A 25,590-nucleotide genomic window follows, 5' to 3' on the forward strand; every position below is an offset into this window, starting at 1 on the left:
TTTTATCTGTGTGATGTTACGTCTATCCACTTAGAAAATTGTGGAACTATTTCTATAATTTATATACCTAGACATAAAAAAAATTATATGCCCTACATTTCTTTTAAAAATGCATTTTCAAATTTACATCTTAAAAGGTGTTCGTAGATGTCTTTGAGGACAGCATACCTAGTTGATTTGTGGTTGATTTATATTTTAACTTTAATATATTGTTCACTGCCTACTTCATAAACCCATAATTCAAATGTGTATGTTGTTCAAATTTTTCAATTAATAGCATGACTCTTTTCATCTTAGAAAACACTGTTAGGATAATATTGTAAACATTTGAGGGGAATAATCTTAAAGTCATACCATAGTTTCTTTTTTAATATTTTTCAAAAAGTAACTGACTTCACAAACACCAATTATAGAATATGTTTTGGACAACTGAGAAACAGGCAAGTGTATTTTAAAATGCTAAAATAAAACACATTTATACAAGTACAAAGCAAAATTGCTGATAAAAATGTTAAACTTTATGAAAAAAATCATTTGCAATTCACATCAAAATAATTTAACATTCTCTATCATTTTAATAGTACAAGCTGCAACAACAGAAAAAACAGATACGCGCACACAATTTAAAAACCAAATCAGTTATAAGTGCAGAAAAAGTAGGTACAAGCACTTGTAGCCCACACAAATCTTTTAGGATTGGCACCATCTCTCTAAAACATCTATATTCTATATAGATTTCTAATTACAACACCACCAGCAGCTGCCATTGAATTCTAGAAATACACACAATATACATAGTATATTTGTTCACATTGGGAAGATCAGTGAAATTCAACCAACTATTTTATACAATGCTCATTGTTCAATAGATAGTAGAGAATCTCCCAGGTCTCAAAACTTCTTCAAAGCAAATTCTAATTTATCTTTGCACATTCACTGATCTGTATTTTTTTCACAGTATAAAATTGTAAATGGTAACTATAGAGATTCTGACAGCTTGAGGGTTATTAATAAGCTGTTGCTAAATGTGAACTCATATAATACCTTTGAAGTCTCCAAAACATGTACATTTTTCTGGGAGACTAGTATAGGAAATTTTTTTTTGTTGTTTTTTTGTTTTGTTCTGTTTTTTTTTGTTTTTTGTTTTTTGTTTTTGTTGTTTGTTTTTCTTAAAAAAAAAAAAAAAAAGTGTTTAATTCCTGGTTTGGAAGTCACAGAACTGCAAAAGAGCCATTATACAATTCACTTACAGTCAGAAATAATTCCTAGTCTTCCTGATCTTGCTGGTAATATCAATAGTTTGGAAAAGACTTACTTTCAAGGACTAACACATTAGGGATTTGCTTTTTTCCCTTGCTTCAGTCAAATTTTTGATGATTTTCCTTTCCATACTCCCCTTCTGTTTTCCACTCCTAGCCTAAAAATAACTTTTTCACCCAATCCAGATATGGTCTTCTCAGGCTGCCCCCACTCTTTTCCCACAGATGAGTGGATTGCTTAGTCAGTAAAACACGATCAACCCAGGTCTTCTCTTTTTCTTTCCAGGACCAGACTCTCCTGTAGTGTCACTTTGCTGATCCTTAGTATTTTCCTTTAATTTCCCTTTCCTTTTAGACATACAGGTCCTGACTGAATTATCATTGGGCACCAGTAACAGATTGTTTTCAAGGAAATATAAATAGGTACCCCAATGAGTTGTGAAGTTCATACTTAGCCCTACAGTAAATGTTCAGTTCTCTTTGTATTATAGAGTTATTACTTGGAACCTGGTATTAGAATTGGCAAAGAGACAGCATCATTCCAACATAAAAGATCTCAAGAATGTATCACTAATAATTTCATGTCCAATATACAGTGTATTTAATGACGTGTCAAAGGTTACAGAAATATAGAGAAAAATACATCTTGTTCTTCTCTAATTGGATAAATTATTTTTATTATTACAGTTGATAATGACATGTGGAATAATCAGGTGAAAGTTTATTTGCATTAAATTTTAATTTCTAATGAAGTTTCTCAAGGTGGTATACTTTTTAAGGAAATATGTTACTGAAAAATTAAAAAAAAATGAATTTAATCATGGAGAAAGTTTTAAAAATGTTCTCTTTTTGGTCAATAGAGTGAAATTTATTGTACTTGAGAATAAAATGGAAATCAATGTAAGGATTTAATGATAAAAATTGTAAAACTTAGATAATAGAGCATATTTAGAAATATACCTAGGAAATCAAGACAGTAATCCCCAGATGAGGGCCACCTTTCTGATGGGGACCCAGGGGTGTTAATATTTCAAAATATTTACATTTGTTTTTCAGGTGGAGGGAGACATTTTCTTTCAATGAAACTATAAAAATTATTATGGATTTCATTTCTGTTTCAAAAGTCTCATTCGCATTTGGGATCAGGGTGCTCTGATGATGTTATTTTCAAATCCGGCATAGGAGGTTCGATTATCGTTAATATTTTAGTAAATTAGCATTAGCTTTTAATGTTTTATATTGGGAGAACTGACTTCAAATTTCAAGTAAGAACAGATATCAGAAAAGGGAAATCTACAAGCAGTATATTCATTGTAACTTTTTAAAGTGGATATAATAAGTTATGCCAATGGATAGTCTTCCATTTCTCATTTTTTCTAAGTAGATGAGAGATTTAAAATGAGGATATTGAGCTAAAAGAAAAAAGTTCTATTTATTTTTCTCTCTGCCAAAAATAGAATTTTGCCTCACAGCAAATCTTTTTCATAAGGCTATCTTTAGTATAAGGCTGGGTCAACTGAACTTTAATTTATAGGACACCTCCTCCTTTTATTACTATCTTTATTTAGAAATCAAAAACATTTGGTACCTGAGGATAGCTGCAATGGGATGAATAAAGAGATGACAGTGAATTCAGGTCTTGAGCTATGATTTCTACCTTATACGATCCTATCAAAGCACATATATTTTTATTATAACTCTAAATCTCTTTTCTGCAGTATTTAAAAAGTGACAGTATGAAGTGCACAAAATCATATTAATACTTATTTTAAAAAGGAAAATATTAATAGTTGCTTTGCCTTTTCTTTTTGGAATGGCTAAGAAAGACTTGTTAATATTCATTAAGGTTCCTCTGTTTCAGTATTCTGTATTGCTTTGAAAAAAATCTACGTTTGTCATAGTTCATAGCTGCCCTGTGTAAGCAGCCAGGAAAAGATAAAATCACTGCTCATTGGCATAGCAAAATCTTTGCTAAGCTTACTTGACACAGTTTAAAATTTCCAGTGTATTAATATTGTGTTAATTTTTTCAACAATAGTCCCTCCAATAGTGACAAAGTCTTCATTAGGTCTACGGACCACTCTTCCAGTGGCGGGATTCAAAAAGAACAGAGGAGTTCTTGTGCATCAGGTTCTCTAAAGAAAGGAATGAAGAAGCCCAAATGCATATTTTAATATTTTAGCTGGCAACACTAACGGAACAGCATTCGTAAGGAGGAGTGGCTGTGTTATCATGAAAGAGATAGCCAGGCTGGAGCTCAAGAATTATTATTATAAAGAGAAATTCCAGCTACACAATGCACCCCAATGAGGGAATTACAAAACGGTATTCCAGAAAATATTATTATTTTTTTGCTACTCCAGTATTGATTGGCAACATGGTGAAATAGTCAAGAAATCTTCCACTGGTTTTTCTTGGTTAATGGAGGTGAATCTGAAATAACTAGGTGGAATTCCAGACGCAGGCTTTTGGAAGAGTATTTCACAACCAAATTGGAGAGGAAAGTCTCAGGTAGAAGCTCTAGGTTCATTAGCGCAGCACTCACTATCCAGTTGTGTGTTATGCACTGGACATACTCACAACCACGCCCGCCTCTGTAAGTACTGGGCCCCAAAGTACTGCTTTCCAAGGTCTTTAAAGGAAGGAAAAATAAATAAATAAAAAGAGAGAACGAGAAAGGTTTTGGTCCCAGATGTAAGAGTTTGTTAGAAAATGTACATTCATGTTTGGTGAATCAAAGACTCTTCTGGGAAAAGAATTAAAGTAAACAAATAAAACTTTTTACAGTTGCTTATTAACTATGCTTTCACCCTCCTTTACGCTGTTTCACGCTCACTGCTTTCCCTAGAGCAAAGCACTTGTTACCGAATGGTTTTAACAGACTCCTTGTCAGCCCTCAAAAATATAAGCAATGTTTCTTAAAAGCCCATGTTTTCTAAGGCCACTAGAAGAAAATCTGCCAAAAGATTTGTAGTTGTTGTCTTCGTCGGTTGTTGTGAAATAGCACTATAATCTCGGGTTTCCGTCAAGGCTGAACGTGTCATCTTCTACCTCAGGTCCTAACCGATGACTGTGCGTGTCACTGCGCCACCCGTGTGAACATGGAGGTCTCTGCTCTGCACGCGGATCGCAGCGTGGTTTCCAGTGACTTTCACAACGACGAGGAACTCTGAGTGTAATCTCTTATGATAAGAGTGTCATATTTGGGAGACGATGGGATACAGAGGGCCGACTCCGACACTGGAGAGTTGGGGGTCGTACTCCCCGAGTCCACCGAGTCTCTGAAGGGGGACGGCGGAGTGAGAGCCACCAGCTCCTCCAGGTCCGGCTTGCCGGCCGCCGCCTCCGGACCAGTCGCGGGGGTCTCCGGGGTAGCGCCCCCCGCCGGTGAGGCTCCGGCGGCGGGCTGTGTGCCACCCGTGACCTCTATCGCAGGCAGAGGCTGAATTTCGGCGAACGTGGTCATGGTCGTGGGCAGCTGGATCTCTTTGGGGATCAGGTAGGAGGAGCAGAGAGGGGCGCCCACGCCCGGGCCAGGAGCAGCGGTGGACAGCATCATGGAGTTGAGCTCGCTGATGTTGGCGGTGAAGCGAGTCACCACGCTGCTGATCTGCTCCATGAGCGAGCCCTGCGAGGAGCTGCTGCGCGCCGCGGGTTCCGAGTGCAGCGAGGGCACGTCGTCCTCCGTGCGGCTGGCGGAGCCCGCGCGGTGGCTCAGAGTGCTGATGGGCGACGGCGAGCGAGGCCGCGCGGGCGCGGGGAACTGCTCCTCCGCCTCTGCCACGTCGTACAGCGCCTTGGCGCCCGCGTCTGGGGGCTCGGGCCCTGCCGGGCTAGCGCTGGCGCAGCTCGCGCCGCCCAAGCCTCCGGAGGCCCCGGGACTCGCGCCCCCCACGCCCGTGCCCAGCCCGCGGCTCTCCGTGCTCTTGGGGAAGGGCTTGATGACGGCTGTTTGGTTGGGGTTCTCTTTCTTGTTGATGTGGACCGACAGCCGCTGCCACAGATGCTGTCCCCTACTCTTCTCATTCTGGGCCCACGTGACGGATTTTCCATTAGAGCTGTAGAAAGAAGAGAGAAGAGAAATGACTCAGTGAGGTCTGAAGGGGGCTTCCATGTGGCTTCCCCAATGGTGGGTGATTATGGGAACCTGAGAAAGAAGGGCTTTTCTTGTTCTTTTAGGAAATGACACATCCAAAAGACATCATGGAAAGAGGCCTTTGGAAGTGTCCTTGGTTTTCTTTTAAGTTAAAGGTTGCTTGGCTTTATCTGGCCCTTGGCTGTATTACTTCCATGAACATGTGTCAGGTGGGATAAGGATAAAGACGTCTTTTTCAGGATTCTGGCCCCACACATCAGTACAACAGTTGTTTATGCTGCAGATCTAGGTGCCAGGGTTTGCAGTATTGTAGCTGTGTGCAGGAGTGCCTGGTACAGGATAAGTTTTTCCTAGAGTTAGATGGTAACATTATAGCTAGAATCTGAACTCACAATCACAAGAGGGGAGGGGAGGAGTGAGGGAATCAAGGGTTACCAGGAAGTAGTTTGGTTCTATTTCAACTTTTATTTTGCAATTTTGAATTAAGAACTAGGGATTTCTGTCTGAACTTCAGATTTTGAACTTGGCTTTATTTAGGTTGGCTTATATGCTGGAAAATAATTAATTAGAAATTATTTCACAGAAATTCTCACACAAAAAAAATTTTTTTAAGTCTAAAACTTGAATTCCACCTGGAAGAGTGAAATACATCGCCTTGGCACATATGATAGAGATCTCCAATTTTGATCTTGTTGAGTATCATCTGACTGATAAGACCTTTCTCCCTCTTTTCTTTCCCAAGTAGTCCTTTTTGTTCTTCAACCTTGGCTCTGAAAGCTACTCTGATGAATATGTAGTTGGTTCTCATTCTCAAATTCTGCACCCTTCTTGCCATGCAAAATGGACACAGTAACCTCAAAAATTGTATACCCTCCATCAGGAATATCATGTGTGGCCAGAGAATATTGCTTAACCTACAGGGACATCACATGAAGAGAGCTTGGTGAGTCCTCTTCATGAATTAATGCGAGATTTCTGTGACTAGGGGATCTATTATTTTTAGTATGGACCTCACTATTCTAGAGGTTGTGACCAATAGATAGCCTGAGGCAGTTTGAAAATAAAAGCTGGTGAAGAATGCAATTTTATCATCTCAATTGTGCATAAGACAGAACAGACAAGCCCCCACCCCCAGGAGATTCTGATTGTCTGGATTGGGTTTTAGGCATCTATGCTTTTTACAAGAACTCTGTTCTGTGTCCCTATACCCCGCCCCCAGCCAGGTGACTCTGATGCAGGTGTTTCACAAACTGAGAAACACTGACAGAAAACTATCCTTTGTTCTGGACTCTCATTTCTCCCTTTGCTTTCCTTTTTGAAGGGCTTGGCTGCCTTTGCCCAGTAGGGGTTTGTACCCTTCTTGGAGCCCACTTGCTTTGAGGGTGCCTGATTGCACCTACCAGATCCACTCTACCTGAGACATTTTCTCCTTTGAAAACTGACCACTGTCTCTAGCCCCTTTAACAACATTCTTGAGTCTTTCCTATACTGCTTGCTTCTTCATCTGTCCCTTTTCATTTTGTGGTCTTCCTTTCTCTACTTCTTCCTGTGAAATCTCATTTAATCTGCCCAATATATTACAACTTTATGTCCTTCAGAATTCTAGAATGTGAGATGTTCCTCACCACCCCCACCTGCTCTTCTGTAAAGGATGAATGAAATCGTTTCCAGGTTTGGAGGTTGCTATGTATCTACAGTAGCAGGAAAAGTACTGCCAAATGCTTGACTTTCCTTTCTAACACAGTCTCAGGATTTGTTTTTCCATTTTTTATTAACCTGACCTGCTACCTTTTAAGTTCTCAGTGCATTACTTTTCTTTTTCCCAGGTGTCCATTAACTTCTGCATCGTGGCACAGAAGGAATGGGCCAGATTATTCATGGGATTTGATTGGGAGGATTGTTGCCAGCTACTCCCTTTCTCTTCAACCTACAGGATAAGAAATAGGCATTTTGGGAAGAACAATTAATCTTTCAGGTCACTGAGGCTGCTTTTAATACAAAGCATAGTCTAGAAACCAGAAACAACTGGATTTATTCTACCAAGCTTTACCCTAGAGATACTTTTGCTTTCAGCAGAGCAGTTTTGCAACAGCTCCTTTTAAAAGTCTCTCTGTCTCTCTGTCTCTCTCTCTCTCTCATTCTCTCTTGAATGCTTTTAGATTAATATGATGGAACATAACTTTGGATGTTAACAGTTGACAGTCTTTGGACTCACACATAGTTATGCCCCAAAATATGACAGCATACTGAACAACCTTTTGGTGAATATGTGAAAAGAAACCATCCTAACTAACCAGTTTTGAACAAGATAGTTACATCTTATTTTCTGGTTGTGCCTTTGCTCACAGTGCCGGTGGCCTTGAGGGAGAGAGAGCACAAGACCATCTGAATAGACATGGAAGACATCAGAAAAATGGAGTCTAAATCTGAGAACTTCATTTCATTCTTTAGAACATTAAAGATTTTTACCCCAAAGCAAATGAGAATTCATAAGAAAAAGAAAAACCTACTCATGATGTTAGTTAGCTTTTTAGTAAAATATAGGTCTTATGAAGTCAGGGTTCTTAGCTATCTTATTCATTGACAACAGAATCTTACCAAGAGTTTGATAGATGAATAGGATTGTTCAGCTAACAGGGCCAGTGTGTGGTGCTGTGGAAAGTATAAGGGACAAGAGATATTGAATTCTAATTCTGGATCTGCCATCCTGGGTATGTGGGAGAGAAAAATCTCTTTAAGCTTCAGCAAGAAGCAGACAATGATTCAATTGGTAAAGGTTATTTTGAGGATTCAGTGAAACAATTCAGGTGTATAATAAGGAGAATGTGTCTAAGAATGTTCAGTTTTTGTGTTCAATGTGAACACAACATGTCAGTAAATAATAGCAATATACTCAATGTTATTTTGAGCCCCAGTTTAAGTAAAAGAGAATTCAGGGAAAAATAAAATACATGGTAAAGCTATAAAATCTTTCCAGTTGTTTCTCCTTCCCTAACCAATTGTAACAAATATTTGAATCCATGAGCTTCAACCTGTTTTTTCTTTCCGTCAGCTGTGTCCATGGGTGGTCCCATCTGTTCCCTCTATATTCCATGGTATTCTCTTCTTGAAATGCTCTTTCATTGTACTCTCTTCTCTCTTCCTTCTACTTTATTTTTGCTTAGACCCATTCTATTTATTTATTTTCATATTTCACTTTAATTTTCTTGGAGGAAGCTCTCTTGACCTGAGGTACTGGTTAGGCTGAATTACATTTCCATAGTCCTTTGGGCATTTGATAACTCTTGGTCATATGTGTGTCTTATCTGCTGGGTGGGATATCATGAAGGCACACATTTTGTTTCATCCATAAAACCTAGTGTGTTGCCTAGAACACTGCAGATACTCAAAAGTATTTTGAGACCAATAATTGAATGCATTTCATTTTTAAAATTTTATGTTTGTTTTTTCTGTTAGAATTGAAGTTTCAAAGATATTTAAATATTAATTTTGTCTATGGATCTATTTAGTTATTATGTCACTTCCTTTAATCAATAGTACTCAGTGTATCTAGATAAAAGATATTTCATTAATTAAATATGAAAACACAGATCTTGATATCTACAATGAAAATCATGAATACTTTTTTCATTCATCACTAATGTGTGTGTGTGTGGGTGTGTGTGTTTTAGTAAAATTTTTCAGTGATGAAGCTTATTAAAGCAATGTGGATAGTAGAAGGGAGATGGAACCCAGATTGTGGGTCTAAGATCTGACTCTGATTGATGTTGAGTTTCTTCCTTTATGGATAAAATGAAGAAAAAAACATCCCTTGCCCCAACTAACATGATTTCTTGGAGGATCTAATAGATTCATACAGTTGAGGGTATTTAATAAAGTATAGCAGTTCTGCAAGCTCAAGAAGTTATTCATTATCATGAAATCTTCCACTCAGTGGAGGTGAGATGTTAAGTTTATTATTTAGGTTGAGGATTTTATTTTTCAGCATCAGGATTATATGTTTATTCTAGTGGCTTGAGGAAAACAAAGGAAACTTTTCTTTATCTCTCTATAACATTTTATCTTTCCCCACTGCATATATTGGTTGTTAGAAAATCAGTGGAGGAAAGAGGAATAGAAGAGAAAGGGGCAAGACAAAATGGTTTGCTCCATCTGAGGAAGAAGCCCAAAAATGCTTCTGCTATTTTTCAGGTACCTTTAACTCTTTTTCAAACTACAATACATGCAATGTGATGTCTTCTCTTTTGTAATAATTTGCTCCTTGCTTTTGAATTAAAAATAAGCAGCATATCAATAATGTGGAGTGTTAGGTGTTTTTGTTTGCTTGGTTGTTTTTTTGTTTGCATTTCAGGTCAGCAGAAATGACAGTTTCTACCTTTATTCTCAGAAGTTAATACTTCTTCTTTCCTTCCATATAGTGCACTTAAATAATTTATTAATTTCCAGCAGGCTCTGAGTGTCAGCTCGATGACCTCTCCCTGTTTCTCTACTTATCTGCTCAAATCTGAAAAAATTAGAGCAATTTGCCACAACATGCCATCATTAGGAAGCAAACATTAATAGAGAGAGGTTGACCATAAAAAAACTATGTGGAATTTATAATTTTTGTATTCAAATGATTGTTGAATAAACTGTGCAGTATTTATTCTACAGAACATGTTTAGAGTTGTATGAACAATATATAAGCAATTAAAATTCTTCTATGTCACTGAATTTTAAAAAAGAAAAAGTCAAACACTAAACAACTATTCTCTTTTTTGTTGCATGGCCTATTAGTTCCTTCATAACTTATATAGTTGCAGGGCATCAGAAACTCTGAGTAATCAAATATGCCCTCCAAAAGTTAACAAGTATTTTTTTTTTTTTTATTAAAAATGGTCTTCATTACTGAACCTCTCTTATTTGGGTATTTTGATTTGGAGGGTAGCCAGGAGGGAGAAGTAGTATGATTATGAGCTTTCTAAGACAAAATATTTGAAAAATTAAAAATGTGAAATGTCATTAGAAGATGAAATTAGCAAATGCTGCCTGCAGAATGACATCAGTAAATATTAAGTGCATGAAAGAACTTCATAATTTAAGAATGTTATAAGCTGAAATTTTGCAGTGGTGATCCCATTTTTTTTTGTTAGTTTCCTTAAAGTTCTCTATCCATATATTTCGCTCTTAAAATAATTTGTTTTGAATTACAAAGTATGGTGATACAGTTTTAAAGGAATACTGAATAATTTGATATTGTTTATATTCAGACATTCCAAAGAAAGTAGAAGAATTTCTAAGCTTTGCCTAAAACCTGACATCTTGATTTTGAAAATTACACTGAGAAATGCACTATAATACATAAGAAAATGGCAGAATCATCAATTTAATTTTCCTCAGTTACACCTCATAAATAGCTATCTTTTTGACAGAACCAGGTTAAATGATCCTGGTGATGTATGCACTAGAGATGTTTGCATGGAGAAAAACTTGGGTGAAAGGAAATGAAGCCAAGGACTAATTACCTAATTCAGACAGAAGAAGCCAAGCAGCACTGCCTTGGATTTACACAGTGCTTTATAAAATATGTTTGGGAATGTGCTGTTGAAAATAGGTAGGAACCACATCTTTATCAACCTTTTCAAGAATGAGAAAATCAAATCTTAGTGAGATTGGGTGATTTGCCCAAAACAGTTACAGAGTTAGTAAATGGCAAAGTGAGACTAATGCCATTATAATTACTATTTACTCTGTCCACGTTTTCTTTTTGAAGTTAGCCTTCCTTAATCCATAGAAGAAAAATGTCAGGTGATTCCTGGAGATGATATGTGTTTTAAGTAGGTAAGTCAGTCATTTTATTTATAGTCTCCCGTGCCTGATAGTTTTGGACTTCTTAATCATACGCTTACCCATACACTCAAGAAAGCACTCTACATCTTTTTGTGGCCATTAAATCAATAGCACAAGTTCATTAGGCAACAGCGTTTGTCAGAGATAATGATTGGATGTCTCAGTGATGGAGGCACTTGAAAAGTACAACCATATAAATTAATATTATTTGACAGTACTCAGCCTTTTTTTCTCTTTCATGCTGTAATGCAATAGAAAACACTTTTCTTATGGATGGTTTTAATTCTCTCATTTTCTCTCTGACTTATTTTGGAATTCCAATAATATCATCTTATTAGATGGACAACTTTATACTTGGACTATTTTGAAAATTTTGTCATTTCCACTAATATCGACAACAAATAATATGTGATAACTTTGTGAATGATTTTCATTCATCAATGCTTTTTAATACTGTGAATGAAAATGACTGATATATGAGACAGCTCTCAAAGTGGGTAAAATGGAGTTAAAGAGAGAAGACAGGTGCAGAAGGCTAACACTATTAGGTGCTCATGGTATTTTGATGGAGAGGTTGTTTTTCCCTTTCTTAGGACATTGAAAGAAAGAAGCAGATGGACAGGTGAAAGAATGCTAAGAACAACGAAAGTAAGAGATAGCAGTGAAGCATGTGAACAAGGAATCAGTTCATTGGGCTCCAATAGGGGATCAGGAGGGAATAAACATTTCACAAGAGGGAAAAATCATTTCTAGCAGGAGTGGTCAGAGAAAGCTGCCTCTGACAAGGGACAGAGTGCATCCGGGCTTTGAATAACTGATAGATGATGGTGATGTACAAAGAGAGAGATAGGCATTGTCCTCCATGAAGGATAGCACTGACAGGGACAGAAATCCACAAGGAACGTTCAAGAGATAAAGTCCACATGGTTCAAGAGATAACCATGGCCCAATTTGACTGTGGGGATAGAGTAGAAGCTAAAGCATTGGAAGGTACAGGTTAGACGTTTTGTCTGCTATTAATATTCTTGCTATAACACCACCCCCAACCTACAAAGATCTACTTCCCTCTTCTCTCTTTTGCTATTTGAATAGTTCCATTAATAATTAACCCTGGGTTTCTCACCAGTGTCTGGAATAACATATATGGTCTAATATATTAGACCACAAAAGTAGGCTGATTATTAGATGTGAATGAAACCTATATGTAATTTTTTTTTTTTTTTTTTTTTTTTTTTTTGCAGTGCTAGGGATTGAACCCAGGGCCTTGTGCTTGCAAGGCAAGCACTCTAGCAACTGAGCTATATCCCCAGCCCTGAAACCTATATTCTTGATAAATAAACGAATGAAGAAATAATCATCTTCTTTTTCTGTTATTCCTCAGCCATTGAAATTCTATTATTTAATGTTTATGTTTTTGATCATTAGCTCAGCAAACACAGTTAGGATGCAGGCACCGTGCCATCCTCTTTTAAACATCTGACCAGCTTCATGCATTGATGTTATTTCCAATCTAACTCTAGTCCTGGTCCTACTTCAGGAACATGTTAAGACCAAATTGATATTTTTTAAAAGTTAATTAGTTCTTTGGAGACTGAGGAATAAGGAAAACTGACTTAGGCAAAATAGTGACGTCTAAAGTAGATTAAAGAGGTTGTTTTGATAATATAGGAATACAATGCTAAGATGCTAATGAGTGTGTCAAAATGAAGATGGAAAAAATGTACCAATAGGAAAACAACTGTGAAATAAAAGATATTTGTTTTTGACCAGCAGGCTTTTATTGTTGATATTAGAGGAATTCAGAGAAGACTTGCCACTGGGAAAAGAAGTTTCAAGGAAAGATTTGCAAATAAAGTGGGACTTAATGAGGCCTAAAGACTGGGGATGTTAAAATAACACAGAATAACAAAATTTGTTTAATTTATATGTGTTGAAAATATGACAAAGTCATTTATACCATATGCCAAATTCCATGAAGCCTTCCCTCATCCCTGTGAGGTGGAGTTTCATCTTTCTTTTAGTAGCAGTGGCTACACACTTTTAGAATTGCCCCAGAGAATATTTCTCGCCAGGCCTTTAATCCCTAATAAAATGGTTGTTCATGGAGGATCACTCACCTCTGTGTTAACTCATTTGTGGTTTAATAGCAACAGGAAGCCTTTTGGAAAAGTCTATCCTGGGTGGGTTATTAAAGTGCCCAATGGCACTTGTACTGCTGATACCTCCCCCAACAATGTTCGTAAAGAGAACACATTTTAACAAAGTAGAATGTGACACAGGAGCAGGTGTTAAGCTTGGGCACTTTCTTGAGTCATTGCAGAGTTTACTTTCCTAAATTAAGCTCTTTCATTTAATTCATAGTCCAGTTACCTGAACTCAAAGCTTAAAACTAAACTACCCCTTAAACTGAATTTTAAGTTCTAGGCTTTAGTAGAAGTGTTCCAATCAAGACTAGAAGGAGTTTTAATTTTGTGGGTTTTTTTTTCCCAAAGCAGAAATGATTGTTTTCCAGCAATCATTATAAAGCCTTAGATTACAATTTAGTAAAGAGAGAACAAGATACAGATGTTTTGTATCTATAGGCCTGTGAAACTTGGAAAACTATGTGGAGGAATTCAGCTCCATTTAAACTTTGCATAAAACATGGAAATGAACTGGTGGCAAAGAAGGATCCCAGAAGAATAATAGCTCCCATTTGAATAGAACTTTGTTGTTCACAAGATGTTTTCACCTATACTCATATTTGACATTCACAACAGCTGTCTGATATAGCACTTTTCAAATGGAATTACCTATTTAAAAATCAACTCTGCACCAAATCTGAAGCACCCTAAAGACAGTAGCTTTGTGCATCTTCTATACTCAGTGCAGGGCCAGGCACAGAGCAGGTGAGTTTAGAGTTTCAGTGAATCAATCGAATTCTACCATCTTGAATGTTTGGTATAGATAGGTATTAACTGATAGGTCACAGACAGATATGAGTGGTGGGAATATGAAGTTAAGGGAATTACTGTAGCATAGGCCCACTGTGCTGACTCCAATGATTTCACTTTTAAAAAGCAATTTACCTGCAGCAGCTGCCTGGCTTAAGTCCACAGGATATGTTACATTCCTCTGCAAACAACCTGTTATCTGCAGGAGAAATGCAGGCCTGAAATGCTGATAAGAAGAATACAAGTTACCCTGAAAGGGGATGTGCTTTTGTGACCCTTACACAGAGGAGATCCCAGAACTCAGGAGATGAGGATAATTGCCTCTAACTACAAAATCTGTAAGAACAGGTTCCAGTTAGAACCAGTTAGCATGAGTCGAAGTGATCTAGAGTTGTGATGCAGTGGGGATTTGAAAGTCTGGTGTCATCCTGTTGTCAATCAAAAGTCAAGAGGTGTACCTGGGTGACTGGGGAATCCCTGGGACTCTCAATAAAATTGGAGGGTAGGAGGGGCACACTGTTCCTCTCCTCTCTGAAAGAAAACCCACTCTCTACCTTGAGAGTGTCCTCTTTCCCTCTTACCTAACTTTATAATCAACTCATGCCTGTTATACGGAGCAATGTGTCTGAAATCTTTCTGGTGTGATAACAAGAATCAAGGTTTGAAAAGGGTGGGGGACCTTCATTACTGCCTCAGTTTCATGGAAGCTACAGCCCTGTAAAACGAACCTGCACTATAGATGTGAAAACTTAGGTGTATGGAATTTAACTAAGTTACCCATGTCAAAATAAATGACAGAACAGTACTCCAAATTGAATCCAAGGAAGGTGAAGTACAATAGTGAAAAATTGTTAGGTGTAGAAAGCCTATTTTATCTCTCCATAAATTTCCAATATGAGGCACACTGACTTATGCATAAGTGATGGATAAATGTTTTAAAAATAAATAAACTTGAGTTGAATCCATTCAAAATGACTCACAACACATGGAATTAGATGAAATGATCAATTTAAATTTTCAGAGCACCCTCTTTGCTGAGTAACTTTTGTCTATATTTTAGATTACCCACCTAATAGGAATACTACAATGAGAATAAGCAGACTCAACTGCAAGATCTTATCTACATCTTGAGGTGAGACAAAAAGTAGAAAGCATCCTTCAAAACTCACACATTCTCCTCTAAGGCAGACAAGTTTGAACTTGTTGATTATTTGGCAGGTTGCTCCCTTTTTTGGCTAAGCACTTGTTACATCAGAAACTATTTTGATTTCCTTCTTCCTTTTCACAGGAAATCAGAAGCTATAATTCTGTTGTCTCAAAGCATATGCAAATATATTTATATATGTATGACTACTGAGTTATTTACAAAAACTCTGTGTGTGCTCACATGCGTGTGTGAGATCTTTGCCAAATACATATTTGACAGTCAAGGGCAGCAACCTTACAGAAGGTTTTGACCAGTTCTTCTCTTTCTCAATTTAAAGGGTGTTAGATGAGATGATAGTTGAACAGAAATTGAGACAGGAGGGTCATGTGCTTTACAAAGGCTGAAGAGATGATTGTCAAATTTCATAACACATGAATACAATATACTCTCAGTAACTAGTGATTATTTTGGGAAAATAAGCAAAGTAATTTGGAACTTAGTTTATGTTTGTGGCACTTAGTGAATTAGTGATTTCTACTGCAATCACCAAACATCAGCTAGACTGATTTTGCCATCTTGTGAAAGATTTCCTTGAAAATTGCTTTAAGATTTTAAGGATCATTATAAAATACAAAAACATAATTTTGATCTTCTGTTTTTTGATTAATATATTTTTATAAAATGAATTGGAAAATGATATAGAAAACAAGAATGATAACAGATGATTCATGAATAAATGGCTACAGGATCAATTAAGTTAAACAAAATCAAACTAATTTCTCAAGACTTATTACATGAGCATTCCCTGAGCATCTCTAAGGACAGATAGCACGCGCTACAGGCTCTACTACTATTATCCCTTCCCCTTCCCTGCTTCCTACCCACACTGCTCCTGGTGTATCTTTGCAATTTGTCTAGTGTTCCTCAGAATAGTCTGTGAAATTTTCTTCTTGGAATTCTTGAAATGTGACCTTGTAACTGTGTTTCATGTTACTTCTCCTCTCCTATCCATATCTAGACTGTATTAGTCAGATCACAGATTGAACATCTTAATGTAACCTATTTCTTACAGGTTCTATCAAATTTTTTCTTTATTAAGAAAGTCAGTACCTTTAGTGTGGAGATTATCTTGTACTTCTATGAAGATACCACGGTCCTTAAAATAGTCCTGCCTACCTGCAGAAAGATTCTTGTGCTTTTATTGACTGGTTGATTGATTGAAACAATAGATGGAGAGCAATATTGAATTTAGAGAATATAAATGTGAACAAGGTTTTTTTTTTGTCTCAAAAATCTAAAGGTTATTGAGATGATACAGTCAACTACATGGTATGATTCAAAAACAGAAAATACTTCAGGATTATGAAACTGGACAGAGATAAGATAGATTTATTTTTAAGACTTCTAGAAAGGTTTTACTAGTATCAGCCAACTTGACTCTGGAACAGTAACACCACACCTGAATTCAGTGTCCTGTTCTTTCCACAATTTCATCATAGATAACTTAAGGCCCATGAGATACACAGAGCAACACTACAGGTTTTCTGATTACTTGAGGTTCCCTTAGTCCCTCCCTGGGACTGGGTGTTCAGGAAAGGCAATTGGCAAAGGTGTGGGGATGGATAAGAAAGAAGGAGTTGTCACATAATACTAGAAACATCTATAAACATCTCATATGCATAAGTTATCCTTTTTCCATTCCTTCAATTCCGGAGTAAGTAAATTAGGATTAACTCCTCCAACCCCTTCATTAGAAACTGTTTTCACAAAAGTTGTCTCCTTGACATATCTTCTTTTAATCTTTAATTTAACCTTATTTCTACTGTTTAAATGTCATTGTGTGTATATATGTGAATAAATTCATGTGTATTTATGTGAATAAATGTGAAGTTGGAAAAAATAAAGATGCAAAGGCTTTGTGAATTTGGGCCTTTTTATTTCTCTAGGCCTTCTCTCCTCTTTAAAGGGAAAGCTGATTTAGAGTTCTGAAGGACTTCTCTCCATTTCTCTCCCTTTCTGTATTTGTGTGGTTTAATTGAGTGCTAAGGAAATAGGAAGGAAGAGAAATTAGAAAGAAAGGATCATTTGTTCCCAGTTAGCTCTACTTATTCATGGGACTGAACTCATTACTTACACAAAATGTTTTTACACAAAAGTGTGTGTTTTATAGCATGCACTATTCCCTTCTTCCCTACCAGGACATATCAGTGTAATAAGACTTGCTGTTACCTTGGCTATATCTCCAAAACATGAGTAAACAAAAGTTTCAATGGTATCTTGCTATTGCAGAAGAACTTGGACCATTTCTGGAGTAGATATATTGAATTGGCTACCTTGGTAGATCTGAACCGACCCAAAGAATCTTGGTCTGTTGGATCTGGGATTCCTTTTGCTCTGTACCCCACCCTTTATGTACCTCCTACCCCCATTTTCAGTGAAAACGATCTTTAGCAAATCTAATCTCTGAAGGTTCGGATGTGAGGATGGTAAACTTTAAACACTCCTAAGAATATTGCATGGCATAATTGAGACCTAATGCTTGCCATAAACAGCCCATGTTATTTCCTAGATAAATAGATTATTTCAAAATATCAGTTTATTGCTCTGACTAAATTGAAATGGTCTAGGAAACTTGTTTGGGACAGATGCCTAGATTGTATCACCCATGATTTTTCCTAGTATGTTTGATAGGCAGGCAGGTGTGCTAGGTTCAGAAACTCCAGTTTTAGTCTTCAAGTGAGAAGTCACTCTGGACAGAGCCCTAGAACTCTCATTTGATGCAGTCTCTTTCACTTTGTCATTAATACTGTTTGCCTGATTTTTTTAAATGCCTCTTTGTCATATTTAAATGAAAGAAAAACAGGAGTCCCTCTTCAGTTATTCCCACAAAATGGTCCATTGAAGCCCATCTTCCAAATGCTGACATCCTAAGATAGCTGTATAAAGGGACTGTTGCAGAAAGTCAGTGGTACATCAATGTGCACACATATGTGCCTACAGGTTACACACACTCTCATTGCCTTGTCTCTGAAAGCCGTGAACAAAGTTGGCCAAACTTATCCAGGGCTGCGATGAATGATCCTTCAAGTTATGTTTGTTGCACAGCTCTGAGAACCATTTTCATAAGACTGCCCCATGTGAATAGCTCCACAGCACTTGTGCAATGCGGTGGTTCTTGGAAAAAGTGAGTCATTATTTTGAAAACAGGAAGGAACCCACCACTGAGGAAGCAAACACAGGTTTGGGGGTAAAACTTACACAGGATTCAAAGATTTTCTTGTTTTGCAGCTTGGTCAAGCTCTACTCTTAGCACATGCAAACACATATGTACACACTCTCTCCTGGTCTTCCCCTTTTCTCTAATTTAGGTTGATTTGCAATGTTTTCCTCCACACCTCTGTACCACAGCTGGATTGGGAAATGCCACAACAAATTAGAAGTGGAAGCTTGGTTTCTGGTGAGTGACTTCTCAATTTAAGTCTCCTTTAGCATTCTGGAACTGTTTTATGGCAACATTGATGGCCTTTGTCTCCAGAGCCCTTTCCTTGAAACCCAGTCCCATGCAAAAAAGCACGTTCATTTCATGCAACACAGCTCAGTTGATGCTTATAGTTCCAAATACCCACAGTTCACTGGTTACAGCGCAGTTGGAAGTGCCTTGTATGAAGGAACATGCACAGCTCAGCGACAGGGAGTGTTCACTACCAACACAAGGAAGTCAAGGAGCTGCAAAGCTACAGTAGTTAGAGGAGGATTAGCTTTCCTGATTTCATTTCAAGAAAAGTCTCTTGCCCCTACAGTCCACTGGTTTGGCATGGTATTTGTCCTTGGCTCTGAGATGTTGTTACATTCAACATAAATCAGATTAGTTTCCAGGCTCGTCCAGGATCAAGAGCTGGCATGGTCTTTTAATTTCAGTCCTTTCCTCAAAATCAGTCCTAAACTTCTGTGTTTGTTTTGATAAGTGATTGGGATAGTCCTGGAATGTGAATTTCCTCCAATTTCTTCCACTTTGCAAACTCCAGAACCATTTGACTGATAGGTTAAAATCCAAGAGAAAACTGACTGTTAGCTAAGGCTTCAGACATGCAAAGCGCACAACCCTGAGATACAGCAGCATCTGGGACAAGAGGCTCCCATTCCTTCACATTAGGATAGCCTGGGTTTTGCCAATCAAACACACACAGAAATCCAATGGCGACCCAGTTTGGACACACGTTATGCGATGCATAGTTGAGCAAGACGCAGTCCAGGGAGCCACTTGTTCCTCTAGCTTGCATACATTTATTTCACACCACCTCAGGCCACTCACAGTTTGCTTACCTGCTCATTGTTGCTCTCCCACCATTCCCCATACTCCCTTTGGGGGTGAAACACTCTATTTCCGACTTGTGCTGGGCCAGTCTCCTGTCTTTGTACCTGGTGAGCATGAACAAGGACAGGAGCAAACAGAAAGACGTGATTGTGTGCTTAACTACTAGGCTGAGGAAGAGCCATGACCACAAAGAGGGGCACCCCATGCCAAAACAGGGAATTCTGCTTCTCAAAGCAATGGCTGACCTGCAATCCTTATTAGATGACTATGGTGTTATATGGAAAACATGGGAGACAATTTTGTTACTTCTTGTTTAAACCATATGTAATCCAGTTTAGCATTCATTGCATATTAATCAGTGAATTCATCACACCTAATAGTCAATGGTGAAAGAAATGTAGTTCCTAGCATCTGAAAAAAGATGACTACCAAACAATAAATCAGAATTTATTTAGTGCTTACATGTATTGGGCACTGTACTAGAACTTTACTTAAATTTAATCTGATGAATAGCTCCACGGCAGAGGTTCTGTTATTTTCATTTCCATATTACTAATGAAGAAACCTAAAATTATAAAAAGTAAGTACACTGACCACAGACAGTTAGGTGGTGGGGGTGGGTTTTGAAAAAAGAGTGTAAAGGTTTAGAACCCACACTTTATTATAATGTACTTCTTCTATTTTCAGGTGTTTTTTTTTTTTTTTTAAATCAAATCTTGTCATTAGCCTACCTTCACAGAGTAATACCACATCTGAATGTTTATTAGACACTGGCAAACCAAAAGGAAGAAGCTATGTTCCTTTTGTAAGAGAGTCTCTCATATCATTAAACTGAAGTTTGACAGTCAGTGTTGGATTGTGTATGTTTTGGAGTGTGGCTCAAAAGGCCTTGGTATCTGAATTGATGCTTCACCTCTCCTGGAGAGTATTAGGTATTTTATCTAAATAAGGGAAGAATGAAGGAACTTTGAACTGTGCAGTGGGGAGTGAGGAGAGGGGTGGGGCTGTGGGGATGGGCAGGATGATAGAATAAGACAGACATTATTACCCTGTGTACATGTATGATTATACTACTGGTGTGACTCAGCACCATGTACAGCCAGAGGAATGAGAAGTTATGCTCCATTTGTGTACAATGTGTCAAAATGCATTCTCCTGTCATGTATAACCAATCAGAACAAATAAAAAATTGCTATAAAAATAAATAAGTAGTAAGATTCTCAACATTAGTCTGCTACAAGGTGCCTCAAGATGAATCCTCATTCTTCCATGAGTTTTTTGAGACAACATGCTTTTGCAGAAATAATCCCTTTACTCTTCATGTCTAATCTGTGGAGTAGGTTAAGAAGCACTATTACTTCTGTTTGCCAAATGAGGAACCTAAGACTTACTTAACTGACTTCACCAAAGTTACAAGTCTAGTCAGTAGAGAAAAACTGCCTATAGAATTTGCAGGGACCTAAGACCTGATATTTTCTCTTATAAAACTGGAGCCTTATATGATGCTACTTCTTCCATGTTCTCAGTGTTTGACAGGCATTGATAAAATGAGCTACTGTCATAAGACTTGCTAACACCAACACATTCACATCCTTGTTAGTCTCTTTTCCTGCTGTCTCAAAAGTCATATAAAACAAAATATGATAAAATCAAGATAATTATTGATCCCAAAATGTTAAAATACTTAGTATTTGAATGAAGATGGCTCATTACATCAAGCCCAATGGACATAATGGTTTAGCTTAAACAGTGGACATTAGTTGAGCATCTAATAAATTCTAGGCAATGGATTTTGTGCTTCAGCTATAGAAATACATCTTCTGTAGGTCCTGCCTCATAGAACTCATAGAATAGTAGGAGAAAGCAGGAAATAAGTAGCATGTGCACAAGTGACTTTAGATATAGGCTATGAAGAAGAGAGGAAAAGAACATCGAAGTCTTTGTTAAAGTTTTTGTTAAAGAAGGTAAAGTATCAGACAAAGCCAGATTGAGAAGTCTTTATTTTACTAAAGAAAAATTCTTCAGAAGAGAATCCTTGTGAAGTATCCATGGTTGAATGACACTCCACAGGTCAATGCAAAATATTTTGTGTTTATTTGTAAATTGAATTGCATAACCAAAATACTGCTGTGCAGCTTAAATTAAAATTGTATTCATAGAATAATAAATTATTGATGGCTATTTGGTTGCTTACAAAGGAATCCTTGACAGAGTTTTAAATGTCTTCTGTTAGACTGATTGCCAATTCATCATTTAAATCCTTCATAACTGAGTTAAAATAGCTATATTTTTCATGTTGATAAGCTCTTCTTTTCTACTTTCTCTTTCATGCCCCTCCAAACACTGCCTAATAACCTCCATTTATGAGATTTGAAATTGATTTTAAACATCTTAGTCCATTAAAAAAAAAACATAAAGACCTCTTTTGGTTGAGGTTTTACACACACACACACACACACACACACACACACACAAAACAAAAACAAAAACAAAAGAAACAACAACAAAATTCATTCCGATAATGAAAGAGATGCTGTAGAATTTTTGGAATGTTCAAGTAGTTTTTGTATTTAGCATGAGGTGAAAATGGCATTAATACAGATTGGGAAGCTCATCTTTGCTTTTAGAGGTGACCCTTCTTGACTACCTATAACCTTAATTACAGCTTTATTATATTTACTACATGCTAAAATAGACAATGTTGTCCTTCATTCACTTACACATTCATTAGCCCATTCATCAATAATGTGCTGTTCAAAGTAACTAATAATGTTTCAGTAGTTTTCACTGAAGATTTATAATTCTTTCCAGTTGAGTTTATTTCAGACATGTAGAACTGCTCTGATAGACATAATTTAAGACTTTTAGAGTTTACAGTCTATAAAATTTCTTCAAGAAACTCAGTGAGGTAATTGTTATCCCCATCCTTTAAATAAGGAGCCTATGGCTCAGAAACTTTCCTACTCTGGTCAAAGCCCCATAGCTAGTAAGTCACAGAAGTGGGACTTGAAATCAGATATTTTACTTCCAAATCCCATGCTCTTTATTAACATCTTACTCCCCACCCTCATTTTATGCTTAAAAAGAAAAACTCTCTTTATTTAAATAGTCTGGTAACACATGTTAGAGACCAGAATGGTCATATATGAAGGTAATAGTGTGTACTTAGTGGACCTAGGTTTTGAGTACAATATAACTTATTTTTTAAAAGGTCAAATTTGACTACATAATGACCAAGTAGAATAAATCACCCTCCAGACTCCCTGCTAACATGCAAACAGAATGTCATTCCACTGCCTGAAGTTTACCTAGACAGGAATGCACCAGCAATCTGAGGGCTGGGAAAGGGAACTTGGTGAGATGAGCTCACCACCAGTGTGATGCATGAGATGTGGTGTGAATCAGAAGATGCACAGGCAGTAGACTTCAAGAGCTCAAAAGTGTCACCAAGAGAGCTGAAGGATAGCCCAAGTCAACCCTCGGTAAAACTGATCAGAAGAAGATTCTAGATGAAAGCCAAAGAAAATTCATTATGGATCTTCAGTTTAAGTGGAAAGAATAAAACCAAGATTTAAAAGTTCACTACTATAATGCAATATTGCAGAGTAATTCCCTACTTCAGTCCCATCACTCAAACTTGTAAGATCCTATTCATAAGTAAATACATTGTAGTGTTTACTAAATACGCTAACTGATCTTGTAATCACCATACACACACAGAAACACATCATTTGCCTAGACTTGAAATGCCACCTTGGTTCATTTAAAGGTTTCAGATTAAGAACAAAAATTGAGCATGATTAATAGTCCCATAAAATAATGTTAGAAGTGAACATAAGTTTGAAAGTATTTGAGAAGCTGCCAAGGAACATATTAAGCTGTGCTCTATAAAAATAAAAGAAAGGCAGAAGTTGACAGGTGGGGAAGCAATGCAAATAAGCAATTCAAATGTAAAGAATCAGCTATATTGACCCAGTAATTATATTCATAGGAATTTATTCTAAGAAAATAATTCAACAGAAGCTTGAAGGTTTTTGCACAAAGATTTTCCCTTCAGTATTATAGAAAATGTCAGAAACAAAACAAGAACAAACAAACCACTGGAGAATAGTTTAATAAATTAGAGTGTAGAATATAATGAAATGTGTTAAATTTTGTATTGAGTAAAGCCTTTCATTTAGTTTCCGGAGAATTCCCAAAGGATGACTCTTAATCCCCTTTATGAGGAGAGTTGTTTTCAGAGATGAATCATCTTAAGTCATTGCCTTTTTGCTGTGTACTTTCCCTCAACATTGCTACAATCAATAGAAACTCAGGAAGATACAGATTTTGAAAGCAGTCCTAAGGTGCTTTACAAGCTTACACAATGTTCTTAAAGGGAAAGCTTTTCAGGGAGGAACTAAAGGTCAACTCTCCATTGGAGAACAGCACCAACCTCAAGAATCATTTCAGAAAGCATTAATTAAAAATTCCTGGCATCTTAGGTCTTATTTTAGAAATGAGGAATTTTCAGGCAAATCATTTATTCTAAGATAAACGAGTTGTTTTCCAACAGGGATTTCTCCTTACATTTTTGTACCTGAACAACTGGAAAGTCTGTGCTGACAAATGAAACTGTGTAATAATAACAGAAAGAGCTGCTATTTCCTGAACCCTGGGAATATATCAGACAACATTTAAGTATCTGAATTTCCTCATTTGATCATTGCCATAGTCAGATTAGTTAGATATTATTATCACCCCTATTTTACACAGGAGGAAGAATTAGGGCACAGGAAAATTGAGTAACTTGCCCAAGGTCACCAGGTTGCTTAATGATGATGTGATGATCTCATTAAAATTCCAGATACAGTAGCATTTCCATTTGTTGGGCTTAGTTCTGTCGTTAAATGGCAATTGTGCTATTTTTTTCAATCCTTTCATTCTTTTTTATTTTTATCACTATCTCCTTGGCTTGAGCCCCTGCCTCTGCCCTTTCCTGAGCCTTTTCTGCCCTTTTGGAGAGGAAGCCTGATCCCTCCTGGGTACTAACCTTGGTTACAAGTTGCACTAGCAATTTGATATTCTCAGTCTGGAGACAGATGGAGCTCAAACTTCAAAACTCCTCAAAGGAGGCAGGTTTTTTCTGAAGCTGGTGGATTACCATAACCCTCACAACAGCCCTTTGCAAGATCCCATTCCTATTTTTGCATTCATATTTTTAGATAATTTTCTTAAAGTTCCCCAAATGGTATGAACTTTAGGTCACATAGACTGATACGCAATGGATCATTATTCAACCATAAGAAAGAATGGAATTGCTGGGCATGGTGGCACATGACTGCAATCCAGGCTGCTTGGGATTGCAAGAGGATTACAAATTCAAAGGCATCTGGGAAAATTTAGCGAGACCTTGTCACGAAATGAAATAGTGAAAGGGTTGGGGAGGCAGTTCAATAGTGGAGCACTTGCCTAGCATGTGTAGGGTCCTGGGTTCAATCACAAGTCACACACACACACACACACACACACACACACACACACACACGAATAAAATCCTGTCATTTGATGCAACATGGATTAGTCAGGAGGATATTATGTTAAATGACATAAAAAGACCAATACTATATGTTCCCACTCACTTATTTGTACAATCTTTAAAGTTCATCTGATACAAATTAAGAGTAGAAAAGTGATTACATAAGCCTGGCAAGGGTGTGGTGGAGGGAGACACAGGCCTGGTATATAGCAGCAACTCTGCAGACATGTTTTGCATTACTGCAGAGAACATGGTAAAAACAAGATTGATCACAGGCAAGTCCTACTACTAACCCAAATCTAACTCCATCTAACCTGGCCCCTCCTTTGGTGCCCAGAAGTTCACCGGCTGGTTCTCCTTATCTCACCAGGGCTCTCCTGTTTGCTACCCTCCTTCCCCCTCTAGTATTCTTCACCTTAAACCCCCTGTGCTAGTGCAACACACAAAACTGCTCCTTCCTTTCTTCATTTCCTCTGTCTCTGGACTACTTAGT

General features: G+C 37.4%; 1 protein-coding gene across 4 annotated transcripts in view; it reads right to left on the bottom strand.

The window, feature by feature from the left end:
* Nucleotides 1-417: 417 nt before the first annotated feature.
* Nucleotides 418-25,590, bottom strand: part of GRM5 (glutamate metabotropic receptor 5) — a 458,976-nt gene continuing 433,803 nt past the window's right edge. For 3 of the 4 annotated variants that reach the window (XM_079105535.1, XM_079105534.1, XM_079105536.1), the window contains one exon: nt 418-5,317. In XM_079105535.1, the coding sequence (XP_078961661.1) occupies nt 4,411-5,317 (907 nt within the window). In that variant the 3' untranslated portion in view covers nt 418-4,410. Of the gene's footprint in view, nt 5,318-19,587; nt 19,684-25,590 lie in introns of all 4 variants that reach the window. The other variant, XM_079105537.1, reaches the window with a different exon arrangement.

The sequence above is a fragment of the Sciurus vulgaris genome (genome assembly GCF_902686455.1).
Source record: "Sciurus vulgaris genome assembly, chromosome: 11".
Lineage (NCBI taxonomy): Eukaryota > Metazoa > Chordata > Mammalia > Rodentia > Sciuridae > Sciurus > Sciurus vulgaris.